Source organism: Colletotrichum gloeosporioides (genome assembly GCF_011800055.1).
Source record: "Colletotrichum gloeosporioides strain Lc1 chromosome Unknown consensus_93, whole genome shotgun sequence".
Lineage (NCBI taxonomy): Eukaryota > Fungi > Ascomycota > Sordariomycetes > Glomerellales > Glomerellaceae > Colletotrichum > Colletotrichum gloeosporioides.
In genome coordinates, this window is record NW_025544738.1 from 200,739 (window position 1) to 223,604 (window position 22,866).

The following is a 22,866-nucleotide window of genomic DNA, read 5'->3' on the forward strand; positions in this document are numbered from 1 at the left end:
ACCAACAGGCTGCGGACAGGGGAGGTGACCAATCAGTGCGAAATGAGGAAGGCTGCACATGAAGACAGGGGTCTGAGTTCGTTGGTTGAGCCAAGACCTGATGCATTTTCAGAATTCGGTCAACAGTGAAGGAAAAGTTCCACTATGAATGAAACCTTCAGGTCGAGAATGGACGTAAGGGAATTGCTGTTGTCTTGAGTCTGCCTTAATCTAACAACCAGCGTCAATTTGCAAAGTATTAAGCCAACCTCTATAAGTGATGAAAGAGACAATTTCCTTCTCATGGTCGCCTTGTTCAAAGCTTTCGTCCGAATCTTGTTTGAAGAGACTCTTCCAAATACGTCGACCGTCGTCTAAATCGTCATTCTTTCGCAGGAGGAAAGGCTTCGTTCGCATCTCCTTCTTCTTCGTTGTCGGCTCATCCTAGTCAACGTGGCTGTCCCCTGTCTTGGTCTTAAGCTTCCTTTTGTGGCTAGTGTTATGATCTCGACGGCCTGAAAGTAATTCTCCGTGGGCTTCTTTTGGTTAGTCTCCAGAACAGTGCTACTGGCCGGAGGAAAAGAGACCTTTACAAATTCGTGTTCTTCTGCCTTTGGCGAGAGCTTAACCTTGACCAGGACGCGACTGAAAATGTGATTGAGTATGGGACTGGACTCAATTACATGGCTTGTGGCAACCTCGTAGGGAGCCTAAACGCACCTCGCTACAAACTTTGTTTGCTGATTTGGTCAAGAAATGGCTTTGTGGCGACTCTGGCCGACTCCACGATCTATAAGAGCATCTTAGGGGATATCTTCTAATTTTCTTGGGCATGCCAGAGTCTCTATGAGACCTAGAGGGAGTCGGATCCATTAATCTGGGGTAGTCCATCAGTTCTAACTAAAGTGCGAACCCCCTTCAAACTCTTCAGTGCAGAATCAAAAGTAACAGTCACAACGATCTTGCCCCTCTCCAACTCTTTAGCCAGCTCCAGCACAGCAATAACATTCAACCCTGTCGAGAGCCACGCAAAGATACCCTCCTTCCTCCTCAGGTATCTGCACATCTGCTGCGCGTGTATTAATCAACATCCCTCACCTGTTGTCGCTGAGAACGATGTGGAGATGAGTGAGAAACGGGCAGCCAACCGTTGGTCGCCCCTTGTACGTTTTGACGATCATGTCATGGACTTTTCGAAGCAGCTATCCAGCAAAGATTTCATAAGCCTTCTTGGGTCGCAAAGGATCTCCTGTCCCCCTCTAATTTCATTGCAACTGAAAAGTCTGCTGAAATCACGATCCGATTGACAAAATCCTAACGCCTGATCAAACAACACGCCTTGATTACGTGATCAACCTCGAACACCAGGGCCGTGCGCGCGTGGCAGTTCTCATCTGGCGACACTGTGCGCTCAGTGCGTCCCGTCGTCGCGTCACCCACGAGCATGAAGCGGTTCATCTCGTCAACGCGATTGAGAGGATCAAACACCCAGAAAACTGGACCACCTGCCATAATCTCATACGACCGTCTCTCGATATACAAGATAGGGAGTCAATCGGTGTTTTTGCCCAGGATTAACACTACAATGCCTGCCGTCACACGGAGTCTCCGGTCGTCGACGCGCCTGAGCGCAGCGGCGCCGGCGGATGAGAAGAGGACGGTCGTTGAGAAGAGCAAGGCCCCCGCCAAGACCAAAGTAACCAAGAAGGAGGCGACAACTAAGACTCAAACGGAAGAGAAAACTTCGAAAGCAGCTGGCGCTGGTCGCAAGAGGAAAGCCGTTGAAGCCGAGCCGGAAGATGAGCCGGAACCCAAGGCCGAAGTCAAGAAGCCCGCAGCGAAGAAGGCCAAGGTGCGCTTCACCCACATCCCCTTGAACCACACCCATTCTCTGACACTTCCACAGAAACCCGCCGCAGGCAAGAAAGAAGCACCGCCGAGAAAGACCAAGGACGAGCTCAAAGCGCTCCGCGACGCATCCGCTTCCGTGCCGGACGTCAACCCCGACGCCGAGGAGAGGAGTCCGCCGGAGGAGCGGTACTGGCTCATGAAGTCGGAGCCGGATGTGCGGATCGAGGATGGGTATGAGATCAAGTTCTCGATTGATGATTTGGCGGCGAAGAAGACGCCCGAGGGGTGGGAGGGTAAGCTTCCCCGTCATCCCCATCTCAGGAACGGTAGCTGACGACGATGCAGGTATTCGCAACTACGCGGCCAGGAATAACCTCAGAGACATGCGCAAGGGCGACAAGGCTTTCTTCTACCACTCCAACTGCAAGGAGCCGGGGATCGTGGGCATCATCAGCATCGTGAAGGAGCACTCCCCAGACTGTAAGTCCTAACCCCCGCAGTCCCCGAGCCGCAGCTGACGACGGCAGGGAACGCATGCATCAACGACAATCCCTACTACGACGACGCGGCGCCCCACGACGGCAGCAAATGGAGCCTCGTGCACGTCAAGATCGAGCACAGGTTCCCGCGCATCGTGCCGCTGTCGCTGCTCAAGGAGGTCGGGCCGAAGGGCCCGCTGGCGAACATGCAGCTGCTCAAGCTGGGCCGTCTCAGCGTGAACAAAGTTACGAAGGAGGAGTGGGACGAGGTGATTCGCATGGCGAAGGAGCTTGACGAGGACGGCGAGTGGGAGAAGGCTGTTGAGGAGGGCAAAAAGTTCCCGAATTACTCGGCGGCGTAGCGTGTTTGCTTCAAACCAGTTCAATTAGGGGCTAACGCCGAGTATGCAAGTGGTATCAAGGGTGGTGCGTCAGTTCCGCACCGTCTATTCCCGTCAAATGCGCATTTCGAGCACCGCTTTTCCGTTTTCCTTTGCTTTTCTGTACCAATAGCCAATTTTTCTCTTCCCGATATCCATAAAGCACCTTCTACGCCTCCAACTTGCCCTTTGTAGCCTCCAACACGGCCTTGATGCCCTCGTCCAGGTCCTCGACGAGCAGGATCATTTGGATCCACACCAGGCTCTTGCTGCGCAGCGCCTCCTTGTCCGAGGTCTCGTCCAGACCCTTACCCAGCCTCGACAGCACGTCGCGCAGACCCAGCGGGAACTCGGGCGTGTCGGGGCTGACGCCGACCAGCGGCAGACGGACGTAGCAGTTCCACGTCGCGGGGTGGGCTGCGTCAAGCGCGCGCATGGCCTCCACAACATAGTTGATGATCTTCTCGAGGCACGAGACCTTGGCGAAGGTGGCAAACATGTCGAAGAAACGCTCGGCGACGTCGGGGGTGAAGAAGGACTGCTTGCGGGAGATGTCGAAGATGGCCATGGGTATGGCGCCGTCCATGGCCGGGTTGTTCTTGAGCTTCGCGGCGGCGTCCTCGTCGATGACCTTCTTGCCGGGGACGGGCAAGTCGTCGCCGTCCTCGTTCTCCTCGTCCTCCTCGTCGCCGAAACGGATCTCGTCGTCGTCGTCCATCTTCTCGCCCGCCAGGGGGTTCGCGTCCTTCTTCTTCCCGCCGCCGCGCTTCGCGTCCATCTTGGCCAGCCACTCCATCTCGCAGCGCGCGTACTCGATCCACAGCGTGCCCTCGGTCGTGCAGAACCGGCACCCGCGCATGAAGTACCCCCGCGCGCCGCCCATGTCGCCGTTCTTAGCGGAGCGGCGGCCGGCGTGGATCCACAGGTCGGCGTCGGTGGGCATCATGCGCAGGGCGGCGGCCATGGTGCGGCGCCAGCGCTTGGAGGCCTTGACGTCCTCGGTGTAGGCGAGGTACTCGAGCCAGAGGTCCTTGCGGGAGGGGTGGCGGGCGACGGCGCGGTCGTAGATGGCGAGGACGCGGGCCTGGGAGGCGTGCTGGGAGTTGACGTGGCCGACCTTCATGCGCCGGCAGCGCTTCTGGCGCAGGGCGTCGAGGGAGGTTTCCCATTTCGCGTAGGAGGAGAAGTCGGCGGGGTCGGAGCGCGGGGCGAGGATGCGGTGTTCGAAGTCGCTTCTTTTCTGGACGATTGTGCGGATTTCCTCCTGTGGTGGGTGTGTTAGGATGGTGTCTTGGGTGGGATGTATTGGATGTCTGCCGAGGCCGAGGACTGAGGTAGACTTGCCTTTGTGAAGATTTCCTTTTCCTCCCACTCGCGCAATTGGGGAACGGAACGCTCCAAGTAGAAGCGGGCCTTTTCGGCGACGGCCATCTTGGTCAGTTCGGTAGGTGAGGACGGGCTGGTGTGGTGGTGGTGGTGGTGACCTTGTCTGTCGGTGTCGGCTACCGAGTGCTGCTCGCCTGACGAAAATGAAGCAGATCGGGATCGAGATCTGCGAATGCTTGACCAGCATTGGAAAAAAAAAAAAGTTGCGAGGCTGAGCACGGGCCCCATCAAACCAGTGGGGCCAATTTTATCGGTGTGGGGCAGCCGGAGCTCTCGAGTTGAAGCTGATTGGGTTCTGGGGTCTTTCAGCCTTGTGCCAAGCTCCCCGCCGGCGCTAAACCGTAAAGTGCCTCCGCCATTCCCTGTCCCAAAGCAGCGCCCGTTGGGTGCCATTGATGCCGTTTGGTGGTAAACAGCAGGGCAGCACGCACGAAAGAGCAGAGCTCCAGTGGGTTTCTGCCCGTGGTTCATATTCTGTCATCACCTTCCCTGCCATGCAGCTCCACTGTGACGCCCCGAATGCTCCGGGGGCCGCACGCTGCCCGCGGTGTCATTGCTAATGCTGCCCGCACTTGCCGCATCGCAGCGTTACTTCACTGCTGCTGCTGCTACCTCATTGCTTGCTTACTGCTGGCTGCAAACCATAAGGCGCCTGTCTGGACAAACGGACATAAACACGCGATCGGCCCGCCGAGGCACAAGGCACCGATTCCACTATTATTGCTTAGGTCCTTCCCTTCCACATTCCCCTCCAAATTCCCATCTTCCCTTCCTCTCCCACCTCTCCGACCTTGCCTCCCACACACACCTTACCTCGACACACACACAACACCACCACCGGATCACCCGGATGACCCTCTCTTCCCTTTGTTTTGCTTGAGCTGTCCCTTCCGCCATGTCGTCCAAGTACAAGGACAAGGACGGCGGCGTCGTGCTGACCTTCAATGGCCAGTGGGTGAGCTGGTCGCACACTGCCATAGCTTACAGTAAGTCGGACCATTTTCCGGTTTGCGATGGAACCTCGTCGCGATGCTGTTGCGCGCACAATTCTCGTTGCCTGCCCGCGCCCTTGGGACGGCATCAGGCGCAGCACCACGGAAACAGCTGGACTGACCTCTCCCCGCTCAAACAGCTGCCTTCATTAGCGCATTCATCGTCGGCGTCTCCCTGCACTTCCACAAGATTGTCCAGAATGAGTGGTACGGCTACCCGGACGAGTGGTTTCCCTCCGTCTCCGCGACCATTGGCGACCGGTACCCCGAGCGGTCCTTCTTCATGCTCTTCATCGCAATCACCTCCGGCCCGCGCTTCGCCCTCGTCGGCCTGTGGTACCTCCTCACCCGCCGTCCGGGCCAGACGCTGCCCAAGTTCACCTTTGCCATGGGCATCCTGCGCACCTTTATGTGCGGCGGCTTCACCTACGTCACTTCAACGGACGACCACGACTGGCATGACATTTTCATGATCTCCTACATCGTCGCCTCGCTGCCCTGGACCATTGGCTGCGTCACGCTGAGCCCGCCGAACCCCAAGGCGATCAAGTACCGCAAGGCGATCGCCTACTCCTTCTTCGGCACCCTCGTGCCGCTGATTTACTTCTTCATCCAGCACAAGGTGCACCGCGTCGCGGGAGGTGGGCATCCCTGGATTCCTCGTCCGCCGAGGCCCAATTGCTAACAGACTTCCAGCCTACACGATCTATGCCTTCTTCGAATGGGCGCTCATCCTCTTCGACGTTGCCTTCGACGCCGTGACGGCCCTCGACTTCGACACCTTCGAGGTGGTGATCAGGGATGTCAAGGGTTCCAGCAAGGGGTACGTCCAATGGCTCCCGAAATAGTCTTGTACATACCAGTACAGCAGACCAAATAAATCCGCTTCGAGGCTCCCTTTCTAAGGCTTGTAATAGTGAAAACCGGTCGTCCGTCCCCTCTGCCGTTCTCGAGAAGGAGTAGGTCCCCCCATCCCTGCGCTCGCGTGTCGACAATTGCTCACGTGCGCACAGGAAAGAAAAGGCCAGCGCCGGCGTGCTGACTGCGCGCTTCACCTGGACAGAGGCCCTCGATACCGCCGCCGATGTCTACCACGGATTCATCTTCTGGTCCATGTTGACGAGTCTTGGTGTTTTGGTGTGGTACTTCCCGCTGTGGCACATGGGTATCTCCGGCTACGAGGCCTTCGTCATGTCCACGATCCTGCCCGGCATTTTGGGAATTCGCTCGGTTCGCTCGCTGGTGATCAACAACCAGCGCTTCGTCCACCTGATTTCCTTGGTTGGTCTGCTGGCCTACCTGGTTTTGGACCCTGCGAAGCGCCTGTTCACCGTTGGTTTCGCTGTGGCTACCTCGTGCCTCGGCTGGGTTGCGACTTGGCACTCGGAGAGAGCGCACCAAGCGCGCCTCGAGTCCAAGATTCTGGCGTGGACAATTGGCCTGATCGCCTCGTCCACAGCCAAGTTTATGTGGTGGACGAACAATCCCCTCTGGCCTGTCATGCACGCTGCCAACGGTGGCTGGAATGCTACTGGCTTTGCGATTGCTGTGCTTGCGTGTTTGAGGTTTACCCGAAAGGCACCCCTGACCCGCGGCGACTACCCTGAAGACTCCAAGGGCGGTTCTTCCCTGCTCGCTGCTTTTGGTGTTGGTGGCCTGTTCTTCGGTATCCACTCGCTTCTATCTGACACCAGCACCATGATTCTCTGGGTCTGGGATGGTTACCCGATCCGCGGCCCCACAGCCAACACCTACGGCTGGATGACCATCATAGCCATGACCGCTGGTCTCCTGGTCGGTCTTTACCGACCCGGCTTCATGAGCTCATGGACCGCGTACGGTGTTGGCTGCGTGGGTGCGGCCATCCTCACCTCATACCACCATTGGTTCGGATACTACGGTGCTCTCACCACTGCGTTCTACCTCATGGGTCTCAGCGTACCGTTCCTCTCCAATGCTGCCAAAAGAAGCCCCGGTCTCACCTTTGGCCTGGGTTTCTTCATCTACAACTTCATGGTCCTCTTCCACGTCTGGGTCGTCGCTTATGCCTTCGTCCCCGGTGGCCCTCTCGTCCGTGAGCACACTGACTGGGTCATGATGACCACCTTCATCCTCATCGGTGCTGGTGTCTTTGACCTCACCTCCTCGCAGGCCCGCCGCCCCGCCAAGAGCCGCTCCTCCCCCTCCCAACACAAGAAGTACAACACCATCGCCGCTTTCTTCGTCAACATTGTCTTCCTGGCGGCGGCATTCATGCGATTCCCAACAAACGACTACAAGCCGTACCACCCCGAGGACCGCATCCTCACGGCCGGCATCTGGACCATCCACTTTTCGCTCGACAACGACATGTGGTCCTCTGAGTACCGCATGCGCGACCTTATCAAGGAACTCGAGATTGACGTTGTCGGTCTTCTTGAGTCTGACCTTCAGCGTATCATCATGGGCAACCGTGATACCACCCAATTCCTCGCCGAAGACCTCGGCATGTACGTCGACTACGGCCCGGGTCCCAACAAGCACACCTGGGGATCCGCCCTCCTCTCCAAATTCCCCATTCTCAAGTCCACCCACCACCTTCTGCCCAGCCCCGTCGGCGAGCTCGCTCCCGCCATCTCTGCCACCCTTGACGTCTACGGCCAGGAGGTCGACGTCTTCGTGTTCCACTCCGGACAAGAAGAAGACCCCGAGGACCGCCGTCTCCAAACCGAGTACCTCTCTAAGCTCATGGGCGAGTCAACAAACCCGTCCATCCTACTCTCGTACCTCGTCACCAAGCCCCTCCAGGGCAACTACAACACCTACGTCAGCCCGCTCTCCGGCATGCACGACGTCGATCCCACCGACTGGGACAGATGGTGCGAGTACATCCTTTACAAGGGCCTCAAGCGCACCGGCTACGCCCGCGTCAGCCGCAGCACCATTACCGACACGGAGCTGCAGGTCGCCAAGTTCGTCATCCCCAAGTCTAAGGACGAGGTTGCGCAGATTGAGGCGCAGAGTGACGAGACGAGGAATAGACGCGTCAGCGAGCACAGCGTGCCCCAGGGATGGAAGTTCCCCGACATGTTCAAGGGCCAGGGTGTCAGGGATCACAGGTACCACGTCTTTAACGAGCCGAGGTACTATGACAACTAAAAAGAGGTTCCGAGATATTGATCTTATGAGATGAGAAGAGGGTGGTAATGGCCGGGTTGGGCTTTCCTTTGTCGGGGTTGGATCATGTGGTGGTTGTATATCCTAATATGAGTTTATGTTAATTGAGTTACGTCTACATTTTTGTCTCAGCTGTGAGTGGGTATCGGTAATGGATTAGGTCCTGCTTGGAGTCGGTCTACGTGTCGACATATGTGCACGACAGAATGACCGTGGTATATAACAGCTACCCCACGCATAGCGTTCACCAATAATCAACGGCAATAAGACCTACAGCGGTCAGCTTCCGCGAAGACGCTCTGTCTTTGAAATACAGACGAGTTTCGAGACAGCCTGATTGATGAGAGATCGTTTTGTGACGCACTTCACCGAAACCTGCCAACTGTTCAGCGTTCCTCATCCCTGTTCCGCCCATATTCGACGCAGAATACAGGGATTGTAATGAAAGACGAGAAGGGAGTTGGCGTTAATGATACGTGATACCGTCGGTTCCGCCTCGTCCATCCCGTTGACGTTTAAGCACTTAGCAGGCGTCCGGTATTACTATGAAGCTGCCCCGGTCAAGCATCATTCGTTGCTTGCTCCCGGAAGTGGTCTCTGCGCCTTCGGCTAAGTTTATGTATGTGCTGAGAATCGATCTTTGTGAAGAGACGTGGGACGTGGGGATTGGAAAGATGTTGATTGGTATATAAAGACTGGTATGCAGGTCATGAAGTAGGTTGCAAGGGCAATAGCTCGTCTTCATGTGTCTGAGAATTAACTCGGTCTTCGGGCAGATATCTTATGGTATGGGCCCACTCACGAGGGAGTTGTCTCCGGACGAGGCACAGCATACTTGGCGCTTCATTCATCGCCGCTGGTCTCTGGTTGACGAGTATGCAGTTGAGAATAAGGAGAGTGTACCAGAGGAAAATGGGGTTGTAGGGAGGCAGGTGTTTGTGATTTGTCTTGGCGATATCTTGGGTTGGGGGCTCAAAACACAGACAGCATGACAATCATGGATGGCTGCACATCCGAACGACAAGAGAATCAGTCCATTGGGCTGTGCAGAAGACGCAGTAGAGGCGGTCTGTGAGGGTTTATGTAGCCTCTGATGGCTCGGTTCTGCATCCTATGCGCCAGCGTGATGCTTCATCTCGACTACGGCGTTGGCTGTGCTGAGTACCTGGTGGAGCAGCGTGAGTTCACATCGGGCGACGTGGAAGGGCGGTACGGTTGTGACTGACAGACATGCTTTTCTGAAGGAATCCTGAGTCAAGATGCCATCGACAGCAAGATTCGTGTATAAAAGTCTGGTGGGACAGAATAGAGATGCGATCGAGCAACATTCATGTCCTTTTTCATGACAATGTCTCACTGGAAGCGATAGATCGTAGTACTCTACCTACGCGTCACCATACATCCCAAGAAGCATGTTGTGGGGCAAATTCCGGGGCATCGGTAGCTGATCTTGGTGTCTTCCTTCCAATTCCGCGGCGTATACGTTGTGTAATACGGAGCGAACGATAGCAGGCAGTGTTGAAGTTGAAGTAGAGCTTCGGAGTGAGCGTGGACTTTACGGATCTGGTCGAGGGATACTGGACATCTGGAGAACACGGACTTTCATCAATGTCCTATTGATAAAGATGGCACGAGACTCGACTGTTGTAGAAGACATTTTAAGTGTCTGGATTGACCTTTTATACGGGGCAGGCAACATGGGCACCTGATGAAAGAAGAGTCACCGTCGGTGTGGCAAGAGTCGAATTGCGACCGGGATGTTATTGTACGTCATTCGTCTGGAGGTATAAGTAGCTTGACGAGGTGCGCTGGACAATTCTTTCCCGAGAAGAGACCGCCAAATGGGTCCTTGCCTATCGAGATATGAAGTCTTTCACAGTTGGTTTGTTCTTGAGCAACTTCACCTCACCGTCTGGCATGATGGATGAATATCGCATCTTGTCTCAGACCCCTCAGACAAAGAACCGCGAATACGACGGAGATAGAGGCACCCAGAAATAGTGTAAGTATTGCCCCGCCGTTCAGAGGTAGCTGAGTTCTCGTTGAAATTGACGGAGAGAAGATTGGCATAATCTCAGACCTATTAGACCAACAAGGTGCTAAGAATCCCGGATCGAGTCATTGTGTTGTGTCCTGGCTCCAGCTTGGATTTACGACACGATGTCACTTTATACTCATGGCCTGCACCTGTGCTTGGACATTTGACGATCCTGTGAAGAGGGTGTTTAAGAAGGGCTGCGGGAGACGGTTCTTGACATGGAAAACCAACAGACAATTACATGCTGGTAGTCTTGAAGTGCCCGGGTGAATTGACATAGCCGCAGTGCCAACTGTTTGGAGCATATCCCGCATAGCCATCATCAGGACAGAAACCTGATGAAGATGACGCAAGGCATTATTGCTGTTCTCCATCATTCAGTATCATGGATGTATTCGCGTTGAATAACCGTGTGATGTTATCTGACGGTCAGTTTGCCCGTAGACTCTGTTCAGATTCTCAACATTGCTGGGCAGATGCTTGAAGAGCGTTTTGCATCGGTTTGGTGTTCAGTGCTGTAGAAGAAGAAATTGCGGGATTGGCCCACACAAGGAATTCGATTCTTCTTGGAGAAGAGACCAGGAATAGCTTGTGACCGTGCCTTTACATAGGTGTAGGTTGAAAAAGGGCCCTGAAATGAGGCATGGGCGATCACCAGACGGCTTCGTTCGCATCATGCGCTTGTATCATGTCAAGCCTCTGAACTCACCACTTGGCCAGGCTGCTAACCCTGTTAGCAAGCTTTCACATAGTTAACATATTCAATGAGTCTTTCATTCGTGATAGATAGAATAACGAACGCGAAATCTTCGTCTTGCTCAGCCGCCTAAACTGTGATGAAGGACAGCTTCTGCAACCTTGGTAGCCGGTATCGGGTGCACGCTCCACTTATGTAGTGAGAATTCCGGAACTTTGTATCTGTCTCGACGCCGGGCATCCGCGCCAACCTATTGAACTCGAATACGCGACAAATTGAGAAGTGAACGTGGATGAAAAGCTTTCTGGGTATCGTGACAATGGTGGCGGCTGTCGATGGGGAGGGAGATCGGAGGGGGCTCTAAATCCCAGCGTCGGTACGATTGCGTGGTGTTCACTACGTTTTGCATTTGTTGTCAAAACTTTAATGGTTGAAATAGTGGATCGGGAAAGTCAACAAAGGCTAAAGACAGCCGGCTCGGAAACCTATGTAAAGCTAGCGAACGTTGTAACCGGAAAGGCCTGATACAAACCGGCACGGGGAATGTGACGATGAACAACTGAGATACATATGATACAATATCTACTCTTAGTTCTCACCTTTCTCCTTCGCTTTAATCTACGAGTTTGAGAGATTTTGCCGGCGCTCGCACTTTATCCGTCGTCCTTCCACTGACACATATTCTGTTCGAATCGTTGCAAGACACATTATAGCCAGATGACGGCTGGGATGTAGACTGGTTTGGCTCTCCTCAATTCATACCCGCAATTGAACATTAGCGCCCTATTGTCAGGTTGAAGGTGAAATCCTTCATTCTCTGAGATGGCGCCCATTTGGGTTTGCGAGGGTCGAGAGATTTCCACTCAGCGGCACCTTTTAAATAGTTTAAACCCCTAGAGGGCTGACTTTAGCCAATAGGGGGACGAGCTTGTTGTAGGAAGAAGCGTTCGGGACAGCTTGCCTTCGACATCTACGATCCGCAACATAGCTGCAGTCCAGTCTCCCATTTACCAGCTATTACATTGATTTTCACATCAACTGAGTCAACCCAGTAATTATCTCTGAATTGCTTCCTTCACTGCTTGCAATGTATCCTGAGAGAATAGTGAATACGCACGGAACGGGACTAATCATCATTTGGGTTTGGAATCGGTGGACTGATTTGGCTATTAAGGAGGAACGAGAGGGTTAAAAACCACCATTTCAGAGGGGCGATCCCACCCAAGATTTCTTGATGAAGATGAGATTTTCACACTTGCCGTGCAACTAATATAAGTGTGTTGGGTGCTCTTGTAGACATCATACGAGACTCGATTAGATCCCAAAACCATCAACCGCAGAAGTTTTGCAGATTCGGAAATGCCTATAAAGTATATATATCACGAAAAGTACTCTCATGGACCAAGGCCAACAATCCAAAGTCGATGTTGTGATGTGCATTCTCGTAACTACTTCCTCCCAGGGTCTTGATGTGATTGCGTCTGTGCACTTTATTGGGCGAACCCGCCCTGAGTCGTTGGTTTCAGTGTTGAAGCTGGCCTGCTGTGGACGTCGCATTCATAATCAAGGCTGAATACGTAGACGCCAGTGAAGACCAACAGATCTGCACCATTTTGATACGGAAACACGATCGTATCAAGTTCATATCAGCCATCCGGGATACAAGAATTAAGGCCATGTGTTTCCACTGGATCTCAGACTTCTCGCGATTATTGAAACAGAGTTGAGGGTCTGCTCTTGAGTCCTTCCTCCGAATGTTTATGCATGGAGTTTTACCCCCCAATTTATGTGTCGAACGTTCATTTTCTGTGGGCGCCAGATGCAATCACGACGGAGGTAGAATCATATCAAACGCAGCCTTTGAGAAAGGTGGTGTATAGCAAAGATGTCGCAGCAGTAATTCGTAATTCTCTAGCGCAGAAGGTAAATCAATAAGTCGTGCTATGTGGGCGGACAACTATTGTTAACTACCTTACCTATCTAAAGTATATTAGGTTTAGTGGTTTATTTCATCTCAATTAACCTTTACTACTATTGTTGCTATCCTTATGTCTCTCTCTATCCCTATTGTTATCGTCGTCGTTGTCGTCGTTGTCGTCGATCGTCCCTACCGTCGTACTTACTATCCGCCCAGTTAGCTAGAAGTATCCGCCTGGATAGCAAAACTCAGATGAATTGATCTTTACATGTGTTTTGGCCCATAAACAGTGGATCAGAACAACTTCTCGACGCCGCAGGGAAATTTTGGTACTTTATGCAATGTCTACATAGCCTTTAAGTGCCGCCTCTTCTGAGTTCTTGACGAGCTCCCGTACTCAGGTCTTGATCTTGGCATTAAGCAAAGGCTTGTTGTGGCTTGTCCTTGGGCTGGTCCTCACTAACGTCGAGGCCAATCGCAGTATTCATCAGAAAGCACTTTTGATATGAATCTCATCTCATCATCATCAACGTGACGAACATGAATAGGAGATTTTGATACGATACTTATAAAAAGAAACCTGCTTCTTCGAGCCCTCATGGTCTTTACGAGGAACCTTGCCGCAATTTGGAAGGCAGGCCAGCCCGGCCTAGGAAGAATATATGGCGTATGTACACCACATCCACATCTTCGACCGTGTAGTCACGAGATACCTGGCTAATAGTGCGGGGAGGAACTGAGCAGCATGACCCTTGTAGTCTTGAGCGTGAAATGAGATCTATTTTGTCTACCGCCCGTCCACAGGTAAAATCTATCTAAAAAGTCTATATCGTCAACCCAGTTCGACTCCTACTTATACTCCGTCTGATCTCAGCGTCCTCATTCTGCTTCTTGACATTATCCCACCCAGGCAGCTTGACGGAATGGTCTAGCGCGACCGGGAGGCCCCTGTGCCTGCCACGGATCATCATTAAGATCATGACCAGCTTTGAACCCGTGTACCAGCCACCGGCGAAGCTGAACGAGTGGCCCGGCAGGCCGATGGACAGTCCGATGTTGGTGTACCCAGACACGATTTCGAACAAGAAGTTGAAGACGCTGTAGGAGCGCGGGTCCGCGATCGAATGAGACGTCTCGATCAGTGTGACGAGGAACAGCGAGAAGGCGATGGCCCAGATGTCGTGCGACAGCTGCCCTCGGAGGTGCTGCGATACGAGGCTCACGTGGCCCTCGGGTGTGGAGGCGGAGGCCGTGTTCGGGTTGTCGAAATTTATGGCAGCAGAACGCTTGAGCCGCGGCTTCGCCGTCACACCCACGCCCTGGAAGTTGTTCATCCTGCTCTGGATTTGCTTGCCCACGAATGATGTGCCACGGCGGCCAATGGCGGCTATCCTCTTGACAGGCTTGGTGGAAAAGTGAGACTTTGCTTGTGACAATGACACGCCCGATGCGGAAACTGCTGTTTGCTCTGGGCCAAGAGCATGGCCAAACGCCGGTTCAGCAAAGGTTGGCAGGAGCTCATCTGTTGACTCGTTCGCAGTTGCGTCTGGATCCTCAGGTTTTTCAGGCTCCGTGGTGTAGATTCCTAGCGACCGTTCTTCGTACACCTTGAACCATATTAGTGAAAAGCACATGCCTCAGCTAGACTCGGAACCACACTTACATTTGAGTTTCGCATGACGATAATCTCCGGATATGCGGAAATGTACATTACTATGACCCATAGGACCAGAACGTCGAAGTAGAGGCTCGACACCCCAACAACCCCAAAACCTGAGGAGGGAATAGCTTAAAACAGGGTTAGTATCTAGACCAGAACAGAGCCTTTAGCGACTTACCCAGTGCCTGAAAGAGGGCCAGTCCAACTCGCTTCCCAACCGGGTATGCCTCGATAGGAGAGTTGCCGATGCTGAGAACCAACAACAAGACCCAGTCCATGACCGCGATGGTGGAGAACATGGTGACAAAAACGAAATTAGCCTTGGCAGGAAACATCATCATGTACAGACGACGAGGGTACTTGAGGATGAAGTCGAAAGCTTCCTTCCAGACAACGTGCTCGTCTTCATCAACACACATCTTCAAAACGAACCTGCAGAAATAGACGGTTGCTCTGAGGAACGCAGGGAACGCAGCATTTCCAGCCAGAGAAAGGATGGTAACAATGGTCAAGACGAAGGCATCGTTGTCAAAGGCTGCTATGCCTGCGTCGAGGAGCGTCATTCCAGCGTTGTTGAACGAAGAGATGGCGAGAAAAATGCCAGCCCACCAGGAGTTTTGAGAGTTGACGGCTGTGATACTCTGGCTGTGCGTGTATGACCAGGCACCTAGCGTGATGGCCCCAAGCAGCTGCCAGAGGACGAAGTAGACACAGACAATGGTAAAGAGAATCTTAAGGGCCCGGTATTCGACGCCACCCAAGTACTCGCGCTGTTCCTCCGTGAGGTCGAAGAACTGGCCGTTTCTGCCGATTGACGTCTTGTTCTCGTGGATGAACGTCTTGAAATCGAAGCCTTCTGAAATCGACACTCGGCCTGAGTCGCGGCTGAAAGGCCTCCGCCTGGGGGTGGCATTCGACTTGGGTGAGAGCGGTTCGGTAGAGCTGGTGGAGAGGTTGAGCCTCTGGCCCTCCTCGATGGGCTCCAGCATGCCGTGTGGTGCAGAGTCTTGATTGGTGGGCTGGCTTTGGCTCCGGTCGTGGCCCTTCTCACGGGATTTGTACCCCGTGAGCTGGAAGGCGTCTGCCTCGGCCTGCCGCTCGTGTCTGCCCTTCTTTTGCTTCCGCTTGGTCCCCTTGAAGGATGACATGACAGGAAGACCAATCATGGCTCCAGCCATGCCCACTATGGTGCCGGTCTTCTTGATCCTCCTGTTTCGTTCGGCCTCGACAATATCCTCGAAACGCTTCTCAAAGACGCGGGCGCGGAGCCAGATGGTGAAGATGGAGACGAAGACGGGGCTGCCAAGAATCATCATCAAGGCGATGATAGCCTGCTGGGCGGTACTGAGTTTGCTGATATCGACCGTGTTGAGTCCGGATGTCGTAAAGGCGGAGATGACGAGGAAAAGGCTATCGATGAAGCTAACGCTGTTGGCCGGGTTCGAGATTCCGTGAAAGATGCCGGCAAAGATGAGTCCGACTAGTATGAAGTAGGCGTAGTGAACTGTGATGAAGTTGACCGGAGGCAGATACGGCCGGACGGCGGCCCATGATTCAATCATGCGGTCCGCCGTGGCGGGGTGGTCGGCCTTGAACTTCTCCCATGGCTGCCATGCCATCGCTGCCGATGCTCACCACAGCGGTAGTGATGTTGTGCGCAAGTCACGCGAGCAAACAAAAGCGCGGACAGCTTCTCGAGTAATTCGGTCGTTAGAGGTCAGTCTTGACTGCCTGCCGTAATGCGCCGGCACTTCGGATGGGAGAAAGAAAGGATTAGCCATGCAGGAAGAGGAAAGCTTGTTGTGCCGTGGGCAACTGATAAGGAAGCGTGGCGCTCCCCCTGATCGACTGCAGGGCTGGAGGGCGCACCAATGCCTGCCCGTTTGGAGTCCTCTGATTCCTTTCAGTTGGCAGTCTGCAGGGGCGGCTGGTCCCGGGCCCACCGGCTCTAATGACAGCTCATTACCCGTCGACAGGGGCCAGGGCATCATTGGACCTCAGGTAAGCCAGCTGTTTCACAGAGCGCTGATCCTTCATTAGGTGCTCATGTTGCCAAGTCTCGCTACTGAGGTCGTGCCAAGTATCCGTAGCAAAGGGAAGCAAAAGTGTAGCAAAAGAGGTCGTTACTGGTAAGTCGTACGCGCACCAGGGGTCTGAATCGTGACGTGTTTGTTCTAGACCTGGCCCCCCCGGTCGCCCGGATCGCGGGATCTTCGGGCGGCGGGTGATCCGGTCGCACCGGAACGACATGGTGGCGTAGGAGCTCGACTTTTATTGCCTGCCAACCTTGACCTTGACGGAGAGCAAATCGTCACCTAATTCTATCGCGGATATCCAAGCAAGCTCCCAGGCGTCAACGACACTGCAAATTTGTAGTTGAAAACCCGATATTCTAGTGTAGAGCCCTGTGATTAAAGGCTCTTTTACAGCGAATCATTAGCCGCGTAGTCGAGGGGGGAAAAAGAAAATTGGCACATAAGGTGTACTCTCATCGACTCAAAGATGACCAAATCCAACCTTTCTTACAAATAGCATTGTGCATTGTAGCAACGTTGATAAGGTAGTTATGGTTTATTTAGAGCTTTGTCCTTGAATTTGTCTCGAGGCCTCTGTCACCGTGGGCGATACTGACCCAACATGCGATGCAAGTCAGTATGACCTACGTCTGCTATTTAGTCCCGTACTGCTGAGGTATTGGTAGTAGATGCTGTGAGCGGTCGGCGAGTAGCATCACACTGTACCTAGTCCTTCAATGGCCAACGTATTCATCTAGCTCCTTCACTAGCATTAAATATTCATGTGACGAATGTCTGTCGAATAATTAGAACGTATCTCATGATGCGGTCCGCTCAGCACTACGCGGAAATTTGCGTTTTCCTTCTCTTGCGATGACGTTTTCCGACGAGCCGGCCTCCCGCTGCCTCTTCACTCTTTTCTACCCCTCGGATATTGGGCTTGTTAACATGACGCGGAGAGGCCTTTGGTAATGAAAATATCTTAGTAATGAATCTCAACGGTCCACATCGTTCAAAACTTCCTTGAGATGTCATACGACCTTCGGGAAAACCCATCATCGCTCGAGATAGTCCCTTATCTCATGATGAACTCTTCACATTCTTGAACGTCTAGAGTAATCATGTGGTTTACAGCTCCCACTTGAACTTTCGCGCTCGATTCGCTGGTTAGCGTGTCCCCACCGAGGCGGTCTCATTGCTTCCGCAAGAACACTTGCGGTTTGACAGTGTAACTCTAAGAGGACACGCCAATATGGAGTTCAAAAGCGTGTCTGACCTGTCCCGCAGGGATCTTCTGCAGAACAACGGCTTTGTGAGTGGACAACAGATCTCGGGGATCGATGGGAAGACATTCGACGTCATCACCTCGACAACGTTGGAGACTCTGGCAACCCTGCCCGAGATGGGGGCTGAAGATACCCGTAAAGCCATTCAAGCAGCGTACGAATGTTTCGCATCTTTCACCCAGATTTCAGCGCGAGAGAGAGCACGGTCATTGCGACGGGGGAATCAGCTATGCCTTGACCACATCGATGACTAAGCCTTGATCTTAACGCTGGAAAACGGCAAGACTCTCGCCCAGGCTAGAGCGGAGATGACATATGGGGCCTCATTCCTCGAGTGGTTTGCCGGCGAGGCGGAGAGGACATACGGCCAAGTCGTCCCCGCAGCCAACACCGGACCACGCATCTTGACTATCCAGCTGCCCCTAGACGTCGCTGCCCTGCTTGCACCAGGGAGGCATTCTGCAAAAGCCAACAGGTCCAGAAGATCAGCTTCAACGGGAGCACCCGCGTCTGGAAGCTACTTGCTCAGCAGTGCCGTCAAACGCTCAAACGAACAAAGCTCTCTCTCGAACTTGACAGTAATAGCCCGTTCATCGTATCCGATGACGCAGACCTTGATCGGGCGGTTGAGATTCTGATGCTCGCGAAATTTCGCAATTCCGGGCAAACCTGTGTGACGGCCAACCGGGTATTTGTTCAGAAGGGCATCTATGACAAGTTCTCTTTGAAGGTGAAAGAAAGGATGCAATGCATCAAGGTTGGCCCTGGGATTCAAGCAGGTGTCAACGTTGGGCCATTGACGCATCAAGCCGGGCTACAGAAGGTCTTGTCACACATAAAAGGTCTGGGTCATGTTACTTCTGAACATAAGGTATTGTCAAGTGTCAACTATGTGACAGATGCAAAACGTCTCGGCGGCGATGTCATTCTAAGAGGTTCTTCGCTACCTTGAGCTGGGGGGGAATTCTACACAGCCTACGCTGATAACCAACATGAAGCAGGAAACGATCACGACTCGTGAGGAAGTGTTCGCCCCCGTCCTAGGGCTATGTCAATTTGAAGACGAAAGAAAAGCAATTACAATGGCAAAAAGCTCGAATGTTGGTCTCGGAAGCTTTGCTATAACTGATGGTATTGCTCGCACTTGGCGTGTCGCAGAATCGCTGGATACTGGCATGGTCGGCATCAACGTTGGCAGCCTGAGTGCCTGCGAAAGTGCCTTTGGGGGTCTCAAAGAAAGCAGCTATGGGCGAGAAGGTGGTACGATTGGAATCACCGAATATATGGCAGTGAAGTCCATTTTAGTCGGTATCTCTTAAGTAGCATGGATCCTCCAAGGTTGAGGAGAACAGAGTAAAATTATCTTCTCACGCAGGGGGCCGCGAGTATACTATAAATCTAACCATGTGTCCTTCCCGCCTGAAATCATTAGAAGATCAGAGGAGCCAACAAGAACAAGCGATTACAAATCCATGCTGCGAGTAGTACTCTGGCGAATTGATGGCACGAAGTCTTAGGATGGAAAGTCTCTCATGAACTCATTATGGATTCTTCTTGAATTATGCTGCCCTAGTCATAATGCTCAGCTACTCATATTACTCGTCCTTCCACTTGCTTAGAAGTGTGAGCCACCACCGCAAGGCCCGTCGTGAGAGTGACCGGTCAGCTCCGCAGCGCGCTTGAGGTGGCGAGCAACGTCGGCGGCGTATCTGCGCTTCTTTTGGCTGACGGGGGGAATGGTCTCCCAGCTCATCGCGTACTTGGCAACGCTGTGTGCAATGGCCTGAGTGTTGACCAAGTAGGCATCGTTGTCTAGGTTCGTGATGTCATCGCCAATCAGGTGGTAGTTGACATCGTAGGCGACACCAACTTCGCCACCGAAGAGCTTGGCCTCCTCCTCAGTCTTAAGTCCCTCAGCGCCAGTGAACAGACCACCTACGATGCATCATTAGTATAGATCCACCAACCTCGGACTTTTAGTTTGGGTAAACTCACCACTGGGGATGCCATTCTCGATAAACGCGGCATAATCCGAGCGACCGTTGAACTCAGTGGGCACGTGTCCCAGGCCCTTGCTCTCAAAGAACTCTTCGTAGTCCTTCTCAATGACATCAGAACCAGCAGGGCCGGAGAAGTTGAAGGCGCTTCCGTCTCCGTCGTAGATGGCGAGCTTGGGGTTCGGGGAGGCAATCATGTCGAAGTTGAGGTAGGCGCGGATCTTGGAAACCTCCTCCTCGGAGCCGTTGAGCTGCTTGACGTAGAAGTAGGAGCCGAGCTTGCCGTACTCTTCGGCGCCCCAGAAGCCGAGGCGGACAGCGTTCTTGACTTCGAAGTTGGTCAGGGCCTTGGCAACGGTGAGGACACCAACGGTACCGGAGCCGTCGTCACTGGAGAAAGAATGGTTAGCAATGAATCGTGAATCGGGTTTCGGGAAGAGGGCAGTAGTGGACAGTGAAGATGGCAAGCAATAAATGTGATCGACAGGAATGCTGACAACATTGATGGGAGATGTAGGTACGACCATGAACGACGACGACGACGACCAAGACGACGACCAAGACGACGACCAAGACGACGACCAAGACGACGACCAAGACGACGACCAAGACGACGACCAAGACGACGAGGACGACCACGAACAATCAAGGGTGATGGAGACAACACAGGGAGCGACAACTTACTTGATACCAGGTCCGGCGAAAACAGAGTCGGAGTGGCCGCCGATCATGAGGACGTTGTCGTGATCTCCGCCACGCGTCTCAGCAATGACGTTGTAGTTGACACGGTCCTCAATAATGGAAATGACGTTGAGGTCAAGGGTGATCTCTTCGCCAGCCGTGAGCTTCTCAACGAAAGCGAGGCCCTCGGCCTGGGTGATGCCGACAGCCGGAGCATAGGCATCCGACTGCTCGCCCAAAGTTCCCGACAGAGCGCCCTCGGCGTTGTTGTAGACGATGGCAGCAACAGCACCAGCGGTCTTGGCCAGGGTGGCCTTGACGGCAAAGTTGCAGGTTCCTCTCGAGATAAGGGCGACGGCCCCAGAGACCTCGGCGGGGTAGTCGGCCTCCTCGCAGCCAAGGTTCGGGACGTTGACTAGAGAGGCGCCGGTGACGTCTCCAGCAGGCGTGAAGGTCATAGGTCGCGCATCGACGGCGGCGCCTGCCACGGTCAGAGTTGCCTTGGACCCCGCGAAAGCCTCAGTGAAGGGCTGCTTGTAGACGTCGAAGTAGTCGAGCTTCTCGAGCTCCTCGACGAGCCAGTCGACGGTGGCATTATGGCCACCACCACCAAAGGCGCGGTTGCCCTCGTGGGCATCGGCGATGTCCTGGAGCTTCTGGGAGCCGGCAAGGAGGTCCTCGATGGTGATCAGCTCCTGGAGGGACTCGGAGTCGACGTAGGGCTTGCACTTGGCAGCGCTGGCCAGGGCCGGCAGTGCGAGAGTGAGGGCGGCCGTTCTCATGTTGGGCGGTTGGTGAATGGTCGGTGAGGAAAACCTGGCGGAGGGCAAGAGGGGCGGGACGGCTCTGGTTTTGTATTTGTCGTCGACTTGCCTTCTACCAGGGTGCTTTAGGCACGCACCTCACCTTTGCGGTTGACAGAGAATTCTGGCCAATCCGACATCTTCAATGACGGCACAGGAAAACGAAGAAGCGCCCATTTTCGAATTGCGCAAAGCATGTGGTGCGAGGAGCGTTGCCCCTCAACTGGGTCGCACATGCATGCAGCACCATCTCGCGTGATCGCGCCAAGGCAATAGATAAGGAAGCTGATGATGCTGGCACTTTCGCGGTGGTGCGGCTTTCAACGGTAAACTGGATCCACGAACCAATGACGCGGGAAGTCAAAATTAAACCCGGCGGGAGTCTGGAGTCCCAGGTTCAAGGTTGACAGGATCGATTGACTCAGTTCATTGCCACGAGCATCTGGGCAGCGCCGCTATCCCGGGACGAGAGGCTCAATAAGGAAGCTTAAAAAGATCAGAGAGGCTGGCTTCATCAGCGTCGTATCGCGACCTGCCTGATCCAGGAACGTTCTCATGTGCCAAGACTTGGCGATCTTGGCAATACGACTCAACGGTGGGCACGTCTGTGATAGGTCAATCGCTTTCTTTTTGTGCTTCGATCTAAGTCATGAGTTATCGCCACAATAATTGCTCGCGGCATGTTGGCAACTTGCCAACTGATGGTGATTTCTTTTCATGTTTTGAGTCAAGAAGGTACGGGGTTTGGAAGGTCATTTCAAAGGGTTCTCACGAGGAAAAGAATGCCAGAGCTACATTTAGAATCCGAACTCCATAAAATAATGGAGTAAGAGGAACAATGCAATGGTTCAATTCTGAGGTTTCATCTTTCCGTATATACGAGTTGGTAACCAATTTGCTTCGGATACTCGTTCGTGCCGAAGAGATCAATCCAATATGGCATGGCTTCACTGCGGAAATTATCCGTCCCAGAGCGGCTCAATTCGGTAGCATTCACGTCGAATAAACCTCAAAGAAGTCCTAATGCCAGATCGAATGATGAACTATTCACGTCTGTCAGTTGTGTCTCATGGCAGCCACGCCTTATCCAAAATGTAACAAAGCTCGAGTAAACTTCCAATGTAATTCCCCACTTACTTCTATAGTATGTTCCGTTCAACGTTGTAGCCGTAGGCACGGTCTTTTGGGTATGTTCTGGAACTGGGCGGAGACCGTGGCGGCCAAGATGCCTACACCAAAAGGAAGGAAAGATCGCATTGTGGTGGTACTACTTGAGTTGTTCGTCGGCATGCGCGAAAGAAACACAGCAGCCCAAGAAAATCATGGACACCTCGACCACACATATACGTTGCCGAAGTTTGTATGCTGCCCAGTTCATCATGACTGCAGGCAACGTTGCCTAATGAGATGACAACGCCCTTTACGAGAAGCAAGCACACTTGCGAAGTTGTCAGGCTGGGCTAGGTGTCCTCACTGCAACCTATCTGAGAGAACGCCTGGCTGTGTGGAAGACCGTGTATTGCTTAGTATACATACGGACAGTCACTT

The 22,866-nt window shown here is 53.4% G+C and overlaps 6 protein-coding genes across 6 annotated transcripts; 3 read left to right on the top strand and 3 right to left on the bottom strand.

Moving 5' to 3' along the window:
* Window positions 1-1,564: 1,564 nt before the first annotated feature.
* On the top strand, window positions 1,565-3,971 carry GCG54_00010768 (Thymocyte nuclear protein 1; the record flags this gene model as incomplete). The annotated part of the gene is made up of 4 exons (XM_045410685.1): window positions 1,565-2,123; window positions 2,152-2,310; window positions 2,331-2,667; window positions 2,885-3,971. 4 exons carry the CDS (start codon window positions 1,565-1,567, stop codon window positions 3,969-3,971), a joined length of 2,142 nt encoding a protein of 713 aa, XP_045257776.1.
* GCG54_00010769 (uncharacterized protein) lies at window positions 2,859-4,120 on the bottom strand (the record flags this gene model as incomplete). The annotated part of the gene is given in 2 exon segments (XM_045410686.1): window positions 2,859-4,018; window positions 4,030-4,120. The coding sequence occupies 2 exon segments, from the start codon at window positions 4,118-4,120 to the stop codon at window positions 2,859-2,861; spliced, it is 1,251 nt and encodes a 416-aa protein (XP_045257777.1).
* Window positions 4,121-4,970: 850 nt separating this feature from the next.
* On the top strand, window positions 4,971-8,205 carry GCG54_00010770 (Protein cwh43; the record flags this gene model as incomplete). Its single annotated transcript, XM_045410687.1, has 5 exons — window positions 4,971-5,061; window positions 5,208-5,708; window positions 5,764-5,890; window positions 5,985-6,026; window positions 6,081-8,205. The coding sequence occupies 5 exons, from the start codon at window positions 4,971-4,973 to the stop codon at window positions 8,203-8,205; spliced, it is 2,886 nt and encodes a 961-aa protein (XP_045257778.1).
* A 5,495-nt stretch (window positions 8,206-13,700) lies between these two features.
* Window positions 13,701-16,155, bottom strand: GCG54_00010771 (Potassium transport protein 1; the record flags this gene model as incomplete). Its single annotated transcript, XM_045410688.1, has 3 exons — window positions 13,701-14,483; window positions 14,540-14,649; window positions 14,715-16,155. 3 exons carry the CDS (start codon window positions 16,153-16,155, stop codon window positions 13,701-13,703), a joined length of 2,334 nt encoding a protein of 777 aa, XP_045257779.1.
* A 1,648-nt stretch (window positions 16,156-17,803) lies between these two features.
* GCG54_00010772 (Glutarate-semialdehyde dehydrogenase DavD) lies at window positions 17,804-18,789 on the top strand (the record flags this gene model as incomplete). The annotated part of the gene is made up of 3 exons (XM_045410689.1): window positions 17,804-17,991; window positions 18,139-18,265; window positions 18,313-18,789. The coding sequence occupies 3 exons, from the start codon at window positions 17,804-17,806 to the stop codon at window positions 18,787-18,789; spliced, it is 792 nt and encodes a 263-aa protein (XP_045257780.1).
* A 663-nt stretch (window positions 18,790-19,452) lies between these two features.
* GCG54_00010774 (putative leucine aminopeptidase 2) lies at window positions 19,453-21,495 on the bottom strand (the record flags this gene model as incomplete). Its single annotated transcript, XM_045410690.1, has 4 exons — window positions 19,453-19,772; window positions 19,833-20,224; window positions 20,519-21,361; window positions 21,422-21,495. The coding sequence occupies 4 exons, from the start codon at window positions 21,493-21,495 to the stop codon at window positions 19,453-19,455; spliced, it is 1,629 nt and encodes a 542-aa protein (XP_045257781.1).
* Between the last annotated feature and the right edge of the window lie 1,371 nt (window positions 21,496-22,866).